The sequence below is a fragment of the Oncorhynchus tshawytscha genome, linkage group LG10 (genome assembly GCF_018296145.1).
Source record: "Oncorhynchus tshawytscha isolate Ot180627B linkage group LG10, Otsh_v2.0, whole genome shotgun sequence".
Classification (NCBI taxonomy): domain Eukaryota; kingdom Metazoa; phylum Chordata; class Actinopteri; order Salmoniformes; family Salmonidae; genus Oncorhynchus; species Oncorhynchus tshawytscha.
Genome location: NC_056438.1, coordinates 57,767,524 through 57,782,244, shown reverse-complemented (window position 1 = coordinate 57,782,244; position 14,721 = coordinate 57,767,524). Strand labels below are relative to the sequence as shown.

General features: G+C 36.6%; 1 protein-coding gene across 1 annotated transcript; it reads right to left on the bottom strand.

Annotated features, from left to right (window-relative positions):
• Positions 1-1,834: 1,834 nt before the first annotated feature.
• LOC112260501 (homeobox protein engrailed-2b-like) lies at positions 1,835-6,798 on the bottom strand. Its single transcript, XM_024435659.2, has 2 exons — positions 5,968-6,798; positions 1,835-3,999 (listed from the first exon to the last, which is right to left on the bottom strand). The coding sequence occupies exons 1-2, from the start codon at positions 6,431-6,433 to the stop codon at positions 3,659-3,661; spliced, it is 807 nt and encodes a 268-aa protein (XP_024291427.1). The 5' UTR covers positions 6,434-6,798; the 3' UTR covers positions 1,835-3,658.
• Positions 6,799-14,721: the final 7,923 nt, after the last annotated feature.

Sequence of the window (14,721 nt, the reverse complement as noted above, 5' to 3'; positions counted from 1 at the left end):
GAACGTTGTGACCTGTATTGGTGACTGAAGTTTGATGTGTTTGTTTATGCATGGCCGTTTTGAAATCCACATGAGTATACTGTATTATGATCATATTCAAAAGGTGTCATTATTTTTCTGGATTTGATCAATGCATGTTGATGCATGTGAGGGGAAAATGACTTAGATGATGAGAGACTCTGTTACAGTCAGAAACTGGTACTGGGAAAGCTTTCAGCATTCTGGATTACTAGCTCCTCTGTAACCAAACAACACGAGTCTCAAAAGGCTCATTTATGAGGATATGTATTCTATTGAACCTACTAGTTTCAATGTTTCCATAAGCTTTTAATTCCCTGTTTGTTATTCTGCTGTGGATATGTTTGACAGAGCAAATTACTTGAAGGTGAATGTTATAGCAACTGAGTGGAATACGGAGTAAAACTGCTGTCGTGGGATTCTTAGACCACTTTTGAGATCATTGCAGAGTTATTGCACATCTAATCACTTTTTGGAAGACAGAAATGAGTACTTTACCTTTTTGAGATGCTGGGCTTTCTCTTTAAACTCTATTCAAGACTCCTAAGTATAGGCGGCCTGCATTCAGCATTGTGCACCAATGACTTTAGAGATGTAAACCTGTATTTTGACTTTGGTAGGAGTTGTGGCGGTCACCCGACCACTACTCAATGGTAAAACTAAAGTGAGGTATACTCCGCTGCATATAACTTAGACACCATGGTGCACCTTGGTGCAAATTATGTGTAACTTTTCTTTGTGGTGAACATTTCTTTGTAGTATTTTGCATTTAGTAAATACATTGTAGACTATGTTTGCCTGGCGAAACCAACAGTCGTCCTTTCCATTGTCATTTAAAAAAAATGCCATTCCTGGTGCAGAGACAAGATGCTTTCTCTGCATACCAAGTTTGATTGAATTCTGTTCATACTTAAACTTGAAAAGTGCAACTCTGTAGTGATTTAACTAATACTTTTCAGTCCTGTTACTTTACTGTAGGGTTACTTTAATTTACTGTTTCACTTGCATTTTCCCTGGTATTTACAAGGACATTATACAGTAACTATGGATACTATGGATACTTCTGTTGCCACTTCCAAGACATCAACACAACTATAACTACCTGGTATTTTGTGCAAGTGCTGCTTGTTTGAATTAAACCCAAAGAAACCAGAATGCAAGTAGGCCTATTAGGTCATTACCAGCATGTAATTTATGGAAACACCACTTAAATTGCAGACTGTAAAACAAGTCTAATACGTTATTTCCATGCATGAAATAATGTATTCTTCTTTATAGGTTTATTTAGCTGATGACCACCTGCAAATAGCAAATCATACAATGCAGTCTACTCTGTATGAGAAAACACGTCCACAAATATGTGTATTGAGAGCCAACCCATCCAGAAAGAGGCATGGGGCAGGCCTTGTATCAAGGAAATGATCATGCATCATACATAAACCCACCAATTGCCTATCAGAGGACAATATTTTTAAGTGGCATTATTTGTTCTGTACTTCGATTAAATTCTCCTTGCTGTCTCATTTACCTTCAAGACAGGCCAGTAATTGTTATTCAAATTGATATTCAGTTATTTCAACATAAATGCGGCTTGACCATATCACATTTATGCCTTAGAAATGATTCCAAGAGTGGCAGTTTGTGAATTAACAGTAGACGTTAATCAGCCTGTACTTTTAGAGCCCTCTGATTACTGACAAGTTGTTTATATCACTATTTAAAAAAATAAAGGATTTAAACTTGTCTTAGTATTCTTGTGGTTTATTTACTTATTGGTTAATTTCACAGTATGATACAAATTATTTACATTTGTCTCATATCAAAGAATACTGACAGAAAAATACAACCAAAACTTTGTCCTTCTTTATACATATGCTTAAATATTCTGTTGTAAATTCACGTTGTATACCATCTCTAATGGCAATAGCCCATTCTTGTTATAAACATTTAATGTGTTATTTATTTGTAGCACAGTTGTCATAGAAAAGTTCATTTACAGAATTTTTAAGGCAAAGTGTGTTTTAAATTTGGATTTTAATTTACACACACTTAAGATTGACAATAAAAGATCATTCACATCATAAGACCACAATTTGGTAGATACAGCAACTTTTGTCTCGTGATATACAGGTGACAGATTGCGGGTTTCATGCAAAGGCCTCTAAATGTTTCATTCACAAAAAGAAGTTATTGCAAGATAAATAAGTTATGTAAACATTATTTTAGAGAAACAATATGGGCGCTGAGTATTGTTTATAAATATGAACATTATGTTATTTGCAAATAACAATAAATTATATTTCAAAATATGGAATGCATGGACAATTTGAGATACATTATTTGTACAGTAGACTTATATATGATGCCCATTGACGTTACTTCAGCGGTGAAGTGTTTCATAAGAGTATAATGATTGAAGTGAAGATGTTCCATATAGGCCTATGGTACAAAGTTAAAGGTCCTTGCATGGCACTGAAATCCTGATTTGAGTCGGAGTTAAATTGGATTTTGTTGGTGGTTGAAGTGACCCAAAACGGATGCATTTCCATTATAATTCCAAATGGTTATCTGTTCAATTCCTATTGTTGTCATCCACCCCCACCACTCCTCCCTATTTAACCATTGGATATGAGCTACGCGCGCATAACTTGAACTTTGGGGTGAATCATAGCATTGTTAACCAATGGTAGACTTGCAAGAAAGTTCGTTTTACGCGCTTGCATACCAGACAAATATTTCGGTTTATAAAATACTGTTTTGTTTTTCTTACTATATGCTATGGGTATTTCAAGATAGGTCCTTTCGTGAAAGTGAAGTTAGGCTACATTCCTTTTATGACTCAACTCATTTCTATAGTTTGGGTCAAGTTTAAAGTAATTTATAGGCCTATTGAATATATTATGTATTTATTTTTCATCAAATCTCAGTTTCATATCAATACATGTACCCAAAGCTGAATTATTTTACTGAATTTATTCATTTGTAATGCTCACGAGATAGCTATAGTTAATGCAGCACTTGAATATAAAAATGCATTGTTATCAGATAATACGCATCATTTAATGCGTATGGTTCCCTCCATATCAACTCAGACAGGCTGTATTTTTACACAAAACAAAGGAGCCTCAGAAAACACATTTTCAACATGAACATCAAAGTACAAGGAAACAGTGTGATAAAAAAAACGTAAAAACATAGATAAACACTATTTAGGCTATTTAAAATTCACAGTTTCCAAAATGCAGCAGAACAAATCTTTGGACATCAGCATGTTTCCATTATTTCGGTCAAATGTGATAAAAACAAAACTTGTTAAAAACAAAACAAACTTTGATGCTGAAGCAATTCTAAAGTTCCAGGGAGAACATGGCAAAAGTTTTATAACACAAAATGGTTTAAACCAAATCAAAGTGTATTGGTCGCATACACTGATTTGCAGATGCTATCGCATGTGCAGCAAAATGCTGGTGTTTCTAGCTCCAACAGTGCAGTAATAATACCTAGCAAAGTTTAAAAAACAATAAAAAAACAACTATACCTACAGAATATTGCAAAATCCTGTTTCATTCATGTTTTAAATATTTGCTGGTGTTTTTGTACACTGGCCCTTTAAAGTTATTTATTGCTTTGTATCTTTTCTTCAATCGCTGTCTGATTTTTCATCCTTAGATGATGTGGCATGATTGTATAGTCCCTGTGCCATCAGGTGCAAGGCTAAAGAGTTTTTATTCCCGGTAGCCTTCTTTATTTTAGCCCTCTTGTTTTGAAACCAGATTTTAATTTGAGATTCGTTGAGGCCGAGTTCTTGTGCCAGACTCTGTCTTCTCTGTTCGGTCAGGTACCGACTAGTCTGAAACTCCGTTTTTAGTCTCTGGAGTTGTTCTGCTGTGAAGGCCGTTCTTGGACGCTTGTCATCCTTGCTTGGGGTCGTCGTCGTTGTCGTGGTAGTGGTCGACTTCTTTGGTTTACGAGATCTTGGCCCTGTAGATTAGAATACATTCAATGATCAGACATTGAAACAGACAAAAATGATGCCTTCAACATCCTCAATAACATCACTAATGCCTGACTCATTCGTATGATTATCATGTCGATCAAAACAGATTCGTAGTACTCTGACATGCTAGAATAGACCTAGTAGGATATCAGTAGTAACCAACTATTAGGCCCAATGCGCCTTTAGTAGCAGAATAAGTATTGTGGTGGTATTAATATTAGCTAAATTGCCAGTATAGGCACAATAAGCTGTAGACCTAAAATTGTATTCGAATGTAAAGTATTCTAAAAGGGTGCAGGGTTTTGTGTGCACAGGAGAGGATGATGGGTGGGTGTTGATGGGGGTGGGGTTAGAGGGAGGGGGTATAGGCGCCCCTTTCTCGCTGTTACCATAGGAACTAAATTTATAAGCTTCATAAATATGTAATGAATATCGTGAACATTTCATAAAACTGTTTTTGAGTTGGCTGGTTCTACACCAAATAAGAGATCGATTCGCAGCTACACGTTTATTGGATTCACAATAGCATTTGAATGTTATTATGATCAATAGGCCATTTTCTTCCATCGAAGTATATTTTTCCGTACTGCTGCAATTAAGTTTCTTATATCGTTTATTTCGTTACATGCAGACCTATGCTATGAGACCAACATAACACACAGTGGTAACTTTTCTTTGTTTAGTAATGGAACTTTCTTTTGTTACTATTTTCGAGTTGTTCAGAGAAGTTAATGTATTCATTTCAATATGCATAATATAGGGCATATATGTTATACGACGATGGCATATTATCGATATTAACTTCATGTTAGTGCTTCTAAATAGCTGAATGGATAATCCAATATAGTTTAACAATGTGCTAATTTTAAACGATGTTAGCTAGAAATTAAATAGCCTAGAAATGAAAACAGACAGTATCTATAATTGTTACTTTGATACACTTTTGAAGTGTATTTACTTCGACATTATATGAAAAAGCTCAAAATATAACAAATATTCGGCTATAGGCCATAATGGAAGATCTGATAATCACATCCTACAGCAGTAGATAAACACTTATGCTAGGCCTAATATCCTAATATGAGAATAGTTTAAGAATAAGATAAACTACAGGCTGAATATAGCAGAGGAGGGAAGTAAAAAGTAACTATAAAACGACGTATTTTATTCTTAATATCTGTCAAATTTTTCTCTCGAAACGTTGCACTCTAAAAGTCTGATTGCACGCATCTCAGTCATTTCGCATATAGATGGAATACTTTTTGCCTTGCTCCATTGTCAAAACAATATGCTAATTAAATATTAACAAAGACGAGTGAGGAACAATGGCGTTAAACTGCGTTTCAATACTGATATAAAAGTTGCTTTACAAGTTAACTACTTCAATATGTTTAATACTTCGATACTTTCAAACCTTTTTTTTCCTCCAAAAAGTATTGCATTTTCTCTTTTTTTCATCCTTTTCATTGTTTTCTTTATTAGGGCTACTCAAACGGAATTGTCAGCTTGATAATAATTGCATGACTTGACAAATATTTTTAAGGAGATACTTATAATAACAGTAACAATACGATGACATTGCCTATAGTAGGCCCTATGCCTAATATTTGGTTTGTAACCGCCATTATCATCCAATCAGAATTCTAGGTCAATCGAAATCTTCCTTGTCGTTATGGATAAAAAAAATAATAATAATAACATTACTTGGCAACCAAAAAATTATTAGAAAATAATTGTATTCATTTCCTAAAAGTTTCGGACAAATAGTTGAAAATGGGCTACAAAAAGGGATAGTTTTTATGTTTGTATAATGCGGCTGCAGGAGATCGTTTCAGGTTTATATTTTGACTTATTTAGTTCACTGAGTCAGTTTATATTGCACAAGTGATCCAGTGGTTCATGGTATTCCTATTCTTACTTTATACTAAGGCAAGGAAAATACTATACTTTACCTGAGGATGGCCTGTCTGAATATCTGGTACAATACACCCAGGCTGGCCAGAGCATAGGTTTCGACGAAGGTGCAGAATTGGCTTGAGAACTATCCGAGTCGGAGCTTAGGCACTGATCTCCAATTTCTCCTCGGGACTTGAGAGGCGCATCTCCAACAATATCTTTTTTTGGCTCACCGACTGAACGAGAATTCGATGTTCCTTCCCCTGCCACGGTCCCACCTAACTGCCCAGATTTTGGGGGAAGGCGAGGACTATTCTCTCGTCTATTGAGGTGATTCTCATCATAATTAAAAGTCCCGTCTTTCCGCCGTCCAAAGTCTGGTCTCAAAATATTATCAATGTAAAAGTTCGTGATTCGGTGCGGTTGCTGGTTCCCAGGTGCTTGAAGAAGGGGAAGAATAGCTCTGTTGAATTCTTCGCCCGAATCTTGACGCTCTCCATTGCGATTATCATCTTCTTCCATGGTGAAATACTCAATGTCCAATTCTGGTAGCCTACCTTTCTCGCTCTCCCACACAAAATTATGAATTCCAATGAATGAATGTTTTAGCTTTCCTTGTCCACTGCGTTTTTTAAATACAATGTAATTGGAAATAAAAACGAAATCCGTTTTTTTTCAGTATCTAGTTTTGGTAGTAATAAAACCACGCCTCTTGCCTTTTTCACAAAGAAAAAACATACTTCAAATGTATTTTTCCGGCTTGCTGCGATCAATCTATTTGTTGAGAAAGTAGACTGCCATTTAAAATACTGAGTAGTAGTAGTCCCCTTTCAGAACCAATCCAATCTTGATGCTTCAACTACTAAACTACGAGTAGATAAAGAGGCGCTAACTGCTCCTGAAATACTTTCACTATGGATTTTCGTTCTTATTTTTAATAGGCTACGAGTCCCCCCAGTGACGTTGCAGTCCGGTATCTAAGACACGTGCCTTGAACCAATAGAGTTCGTGAAATGTTACCACATGACCAATGACTCCAGAATACTAGAAGACCGATGACAGCACCCCTACACCTCACCCAATCCTCAAAGATGTAGTATTCAAAAAACATAAACAAGTAGGACACCATTTCTGATTCAGTCAGCCTTTCCAGTTTGTTTTTTATTATAAAAAACAAACTATTTTCTGCTGAGAGTTTAAAAAAAAGTTTTTCGTTATAGACATATCTCCACATTTCGTTGGTTCTTCCGTTCAAAGCGCACACAAGACTTGCCCATGAAAATGGGGTATCCTCGAATGGGGGAGGGGTGTGAAACCTCAAATATGTTTCTCAATCTTCCCCCCAAAATTCTGGATGATTGAGGAATATTTCCAAATAGGGATGAGCCATCACTCCGCAAATGCTTTAGCAGTCCCCAACATTACTGAATAAGTTTCCAACGGTGTTTCCCAGAGTAGCGCATAGTTGGCTAGGGGGACACGATGGGTGGTGCACTTGCTAGGCTACTCGTTTCTTCGTCTATTGCACGTGAAGTAGCCCTATGTCAAATTATATGTGAATGCAACTTAATATTCCCCTATGTTGTCAAGGTAGCCTAATCAAATATGGTGCGTAATAGTCATCCATTGGTCTCTGGTTATCCAATAGTATCTATAACCACTATAGGGCATGGGTAATGTAGTCTATAGTTTTTATCATACGATTGTTGCTCTAGTGGACGCGGACAATCTGTTTGGTCTTTAGTCCAGTCAATAGCCGAAATCGGTTTGCGCGTAAAAAGGACCGTGGCGCTTTAAAAATTGGCGATGCCATCAAACAGCTGTGATATCAGATGTTGCGGTGAAGAATTGAAGACTATTCTTCTCTCGGTGGCCTATGCATAGGGGTGATGTCCTCAGTCAAGTCTTTCGGTAAAATGTAGACTTTCTGACTGTCGTATACAATCAAACTGGGATATATTTTGACATATTGATGAGCGAAATGAGCTCAGGTCAACAAGCGCGCATCTTGCTCTCTAAACATGATGAACTAGGTGTGCATTATATATAGTGCAGCCGTATTGAACCAATAGTTATTTTCTATTTGATAGCCTTTGTGTCATGCAGTGCCTATGGCATCACCAAAAACATGATGTTGCCCAGTTGTTGGGATTGGCCATAACATGTCTGAATCCATTATTTTGTGTTATTACACAGCGTTTGAACATTATTGTTGGCCTATAGACTAGTTGGGGATGTAGAAGGCAGAAGTTATTCCAGATGTTAGCAACGATCCGCAAAATATTACTCTAAACAAATAATGCACAAGAATAGCCTATTAATTAATGTTTTGGACTGCTCCTTAGAAAATATTAAATTACCAAGACTGGCTTTTGTTTGAGAATATTGAGTTGGATTGATCTGATCTAGTATTCATTATACTTTTCCCTTTTTCATTTTCCTAATAGTTGGATGTAGAGGTTACAGGTTTATAGACAACATCACGGAGAGATTTAAAAAACCTTTGCATATAGCAAAAACTGAAAAAAGACATGTGTTCATGAAATACTGACTTATAATGGTCAAATCATTCGTTATATGGCTGTATTAAATCATACACGTTTTAATAATTTATATTCCAGAAATACAATTGTTCAGCTAAATGTGTGTTTTTTATAGTCCCAGTGTCTTCTTAATTCATCTTTGTGATTAGTTTTGTTTAGGTGTGCCTATTTTTGTCCTGATACAGGATATTAGGCTGCCTATTTTAGCATTTAATTGTTACATTGATTGTTATTGTTTAATTGTTACATTGATTGTTAATGTTTGGTGCACCTGCATCAAACATTAAATGTCACATATAGACTATTCATACGGTATGCCTATAGCATTTAAAAGGACAGCTTTGCATGTAGACTAGGTGTGCCTTGCCTACATGCGACGAAGGAAACAATGAAATTCCAATTCCATATGGCTGAAAAACACGTGCAGACTTGTTGACTTTATTTAAAATTATTTACGCTGTTCTGCAATGCTTATTTGAAAACGTACCCGGACTCGTTGGTGAAGTTGGACCCTGTAATCGAAAATACATGCAGCTTGAAGTTGTCAGAGGGCCAAGCAATGTCAGATGAGTTTTGTTAAGCTTTTTTTTTTTTTGAAGCTCGCACACTTATTCGAAATGTATTTTAACCTGCTTTAAACTTCTCAGGCAAAACAATGATCCTAGAATGACATTCTATAGGCCTAGGCAACTTTTCCACAATTTAATCAGGGCAGGTGAGAGAAAGTAGATCCACTCTCCAATGACCTTTTATTTAACCTCATTCCAGGGGATTTACACCATTAAAAGTCCAAATACTCACTTCACCTTTGAACAGTAACTGTAACTAATTAATAAACCACCACAAAGTTGTAAAATGTTAAATCCAAGCTCATGCAGATTCGATAGACTACTGAAATGGTGACTATTCCTTTCTTGTGTAATTTAGTTGGCTTATAATAATATTATTGCATTTATGAATTGCATTCATAATCTTGTCCTATGAAATATTGAAATTCGTGTGGAACGATTAACAAATGTGCAGAGATGTGAATATTAGCCATTTAAAATATTTTGACGGAAGTTTCTGTCCTTCATGTTGACATCCCCAACTCTCACAATCTGCAACACTGTCTGTCAAACATAAATAGAATTTGGCATATTGTTTGCAAATGTTCAATCGTTCTTTTACGGAGTTAATCTTAGGCCAAATCATATTTTCTAAATTATTCTTAATTGCTCATATTTAAAAACATCGCAGTTCAACCTATATACAACTTTTCCTAAAACACATTTCTGTAAAGCCAATTATTGGCAGTTGGAAAAGTATTTCCTTATGAGTCCAATAATTCCAGTCTAGCCTATTCTAACAGAGTCATCCACCGACAATTTTAATAGGCCTAGGCAATCTGGTGCCATTTTCGTAACTTTCATCCTAGCTCTCCTAACCCAGTCAAAACTTTATATTTCGGTAAATGTCTCTTTCTATTTGGTTTACTTTCCCTCAGAAAGGGTTATGCTACAGGGGCAGAGGGATTTGTGAATGAACGCCATAGCGTTGGCTGCAGCTCACAGATCATAGCCCCAGATCACCAGCACACAGATGTGCTCCATTGAATGGCTGTGATATCTGCTCTGTAACAATGCAGGGGTCATGTTGGATCCTGACGCTTCCTGTTGGCCTTTGAAAAACAAACGGAGAGAGAAAACACTAAGGGGGTCCCCGAGGATGAGGATAAAGGTTAGGCCTACTGACCACTTCCTATAGTCTGGAAAGCTTTTGGTGAAAACTGTGCGGCACACTGGTCTCAACCCTGATAAGATTTTTCTGGCCAGGACATAGCCTATCCAACTTTCATAGTGGTTTCCTTTTGGTTCGATTATGTAGATTATCTATTGGCATGACTTAATCTCCCGACACATTTTAAATTGTTCTTAATGCGAATTTATTTATACTCATACCCCGTTAATTATGTTTACCCCGTTTACCCTCACATAATGTCATATTCCAGGGAAATGAATCCTGAACTCAACTGATTGCTGTCAGTATTTTCATTTTAATGTATAGCCTACGTGTCATTTAAATGTATAATTTCCTATAAACATGTCATTTATTGGATAAATGACATTTGAAATACTTTAGGATGTGCTTGCTATTTACTTATAGATCATTGATCTAAACTGTCCCTCCCTCTGTCCGCACTTTCCTTTATGTGCAAAGTGACCAAGTCTCCTTCAACAAGACGTTGAAAAGGCCAATGGGACGATTGTTTATGGGGTTTAATTACTGGTTAATCCCCCCGATCGCCCTGGCGTGGATAAATCCCAGCTGAATAGGCGTTTGAAAACTGAGCCCGTTTGGATTTCTCCAGTCAACTCAACCCCAGCCTTTTCCTCTACTTTTTGGTGACCATGGTTGCAGCAACTATAGCCTATATCAGGCTACAGCGGGAAAAAAGGGTATTGGTCCATTGTGTTTTAATTTCGGTCAGTTCAGGAAAGAAATAATAGCGTGTTTCAGTGAAATAGCTTGATACATGATTATAGGCCTATAGAAATATAAAGAATTGCATCTTTAATTACATTTACTGGAATTTAACTGACACCAGCAGTGCAATTTAGGACCAATTGAAAATGCTAAGCAAAGTTGTCTTAATCCTGATGGCATTTTCCCCATCATAGTTTATGTCACCATTTAAAGAGATAAGGATTCCAGCCATGTGTTTTTGCATGTGCATAATAGGAATTTAGTTGACTTTTGCTTGTCTTCAGTAATCAATGATGTATTAAGTTCATTGATCATCATATAGAAAATGTATCAATCATCCATTATAATATCTGATTTTACCCTCATTTAGTCATGTACACTAATATAGCCCTGTACAAATATGTATATTAAAAAGTATAAAAGGTGGACTTTATTCAGTAGTGAGTGTACAATACATTATGGCATGCTCCACTGTTGTATGACATCTTTTGGTGGCATATATGTGACATTGGATTTGACAGAACAGATACTTCTCATTATAATGCATTTCGTCATATTCATGTAGCATAGATTTGAAGAATACCTCATTAAGATCTTCATTCTTTCTCAGAGCTAGAGAGACAAGGGAAGATGAAAAGGGTGGAACGCAGAAATGTGAGAACTTTTGTGCAAAACTTTATTCAGTCAAAGTGCAGTAAATGCTTTTGCTTTATGTTAAATAGTATTTGACAATCTCTGTCAGCATGAATGGTAAACATAGCCGATACTGGTGAACAATAGCCTATACTGTACTCAGTTCAAAAAAGGAAATCACAAAAGGCACTGGCTTAGTTAGACATATTGATATTTTCAAAGACTCAAACCACTAGTGTGTTGTGCTAGGTGTATCTGGCTTGGTTATTCAGCATCATAATTGACCATTAAATAACATGTAATAACTCATATGAGTGTTTTCAATATCGTCTCATAAACAAATATGCATTGATAACCTTATGACCTTGACCTAATATAAAATAACATTGAGAAGCCATCTCCTTTACAGTACTTTAGTGGTGTTATTTCATCAACCAAATAGTAGTTCTGATAGAATATCGGGGAACAATGCCCTAATTAAAAATGTGTTGCTCCCTTTTTTAATCTGAGCTTGCTGATTGAATCTCTGTGTAAGTACTACTGTATATGGACCCCAGGGATATTTTATTAGACATGTTGGCTCTTTCCCTTTTGCTCCAGCAGGTCATTTTCAGGTTTTCAATTAACAGAATGTTATTAAAATGTAATAGCCCTGATGATCTGCTCACTATTACTTTAGAGAATATGTTCATAATTGAATTGATGTTACCCCCATATTGAACTTTCAACAGTACAGTAGGTATACTGTACCATAAAAGTTGGTGGTTTGACCTATTTGCCCTACAAACTGTTTGAAAGTGCCTTGAAGTGTGTGCACAATGCACATGTTTGTGTGAGTGATTTTCTGTGATTTCATTCACAGCTCTCACTTAGAAAGAAGCTCTTAAATTTCTGTTCAGAGGCAAAACAATTCATAGTGAATGTTGTATCTTTCCAGCAGGGGTCTCTTCTTTGCATTGTCCTGAGTGGTTGTAAATTACTAGCGTATTAGAGAAAGTGTAAACAGTTCCATCTAGTGGTACATTTGCGTTAGGATATTTTGGATGCACATGGGATTTTATTAAATACTTTTAAAATCATTTATTTCAGTTGATTTTCCAACTGCAATCTAAGAAAACTAAGACTTATCAGATTTGTTTAAACATGTAAACATGATAAACACAAAAACTGGTTTATGGTAATTGCCCTAACAATCTGTTATATAAATATATCAATATAAGTAATAATTGTCATTACAAAATTATCAACATAGGCTACATGTGATCCACGATTCTTGGATGGAACACAATCATCTTCACAACCTGAGGCACAGCTGGGGATAAGAAACAAAATGGTTACCATGGAATCTATCCAGGGAGGAAAAGTTGGCCCTGCTCCCAGAAATCTCTGGGCGGAAGGCTGACTGTCAGTCCCCCACCAGGACTATGTAGGATGCTGCCTCAGAAGGGAAGGGACTGATACAGGATGGTTGCTGCTGGTGAGCCTGGTGGCAGTCCTGTTAGTGAGAAGATGAATGTCTCAGTGTAATTCAAATTAATAACTGAAATAAAAAAAATTGACTACAAGGTCTACTTGTGATGCTGTGTGTCATTTTGAGTCCTGGTAAAAACATTCAGTGGATTCAGAATAAGGTCTATTATTAAATGGAAAGTTCACCCAAATGTACCTCATAGAGAGTAGCCTATGGAACCAGAGAATCAGTAACCCAACATTGTTTTAAATGTATGTGCTCTATGAAGGATCAGATGTTTCTAATGTTCAAAATTGGAATCATTTTCTCTGTCCAAAATGTTTCCAAGGACCTCGGCACAGTTTGTTAGCTGTGGCTTCATGATGGACTCCCTGTCATGAAATCATATAGCCATAATGGTCACAATTCTTAATTTATTAAATGGCATTACACCAATGTGCTCGCGGGTGACCTTGATAGTCATGCTGAATTAATATAATCCTCTTGAGCATGCTATACCTGTAAAGGAGAAAGACAATATGCTCATATGGGTAAAATTGACTTAAATCAAACTGCTTCACCTTGTCAAAAGCTCCAGATCAAGGATGTCAAATTGTAACTCTGAGGTCACAAGGCCACATTCTCATACGTAATGTAGCTGTCAGTGAAGTGATCCGATTATGGCTTTAATTGGATGCATTTCAGAGTTTGTCAAGGTCTTTTCACACTGATGTCCATAATTCACTATGGATATATCATACACACCCCTGCTATGGTCGGTTTGATAGCACTTCAATTTGACACCTTCTAATTAATGAAGCAATTAGGCCAATTAACTAAGAACCGTGGAGGAATTCATTCCATAGTAGATGAGATCCTCGAAAAGGTGAATTACATGTGTCTGTAACATAAGGGAAAAACATGCTACAATCTCAAGATGATAGAAAATGAATCTTTATCAGTCCTATAGTAGATGTTAGCAGTCACAATCCTTAATCTAACATACACGTTATCACCCATAAACATGAATATAGTACCATTTCTATACATTTTCATGGGGAGGAGAGGCCATTTAAAAAGTCTGCATGGCCACACTTACAGTATGATCTGTCTTTGTTTGCATGACTTGCCTCATTAAATAATAAATTGTGTCTGCTACAGTCTGATAATATGGTGCTTTCCCTGCTCTTCCACTGCTAGGCTAAATTAAAGGCCATCATCACTAGGCCAACATCTGCTTCAAGCCCTGTCTACACTTTTAGAAAAAGGGTGCTATCTTGAACCTAAAAGGGTTTGTTGGCTGTCCCCATAGGAGAAGCCTTTGAAGAACCATTTCAGGTTCCATGTAGAACCCTTTACATGGAACCCAAAAGAGTTCTCTTCTGGGGACAGCCAAATAACCATTTGGAACCATTTTTTCTAAGAGCATAGGAGCTGCCTGACATGAGGACAGTTTTGCTTTTGGGGGCCAGTGGCCCAGACCCCTGGGGCATCTCCAGCTTTTAACAGAGTTCATTAATGACCTCAAGCTTCTCCCATTACCTGCATTATTATATCTGTCTGCATTATACCTATTTTCTGTAGCTGGTAAAGAGATCCCTGTTTAACGTTCAATAAAGTTAGTTAAGAAAATACCCCCCTCCCGTTTGTACCTGCCCTTTGCACCGATCAGTATTTTGGCACTTCAGCATGGCTTTTCCACCTTGCGTCATTACTTA

What these genes read in the sequence shown, in the direction of transcription:
- LOC112260501 (XM_024435659.2), bottom strand. Translation starts at nt 6,433, where the DNA reads ATGGAAGAAGATGATAATCGCAATGGAGAGCGTCAAGATTCGGGCGAA. An exon ending in TTCAGACAGGCCATCCTCAG is followed by an intron (nt 4,000 to 5,967) that starts GTAAAGTATAGT and finishes TCTAATCTACAG; the next exon opens with GGCCAAGATCTCGTAAACCA.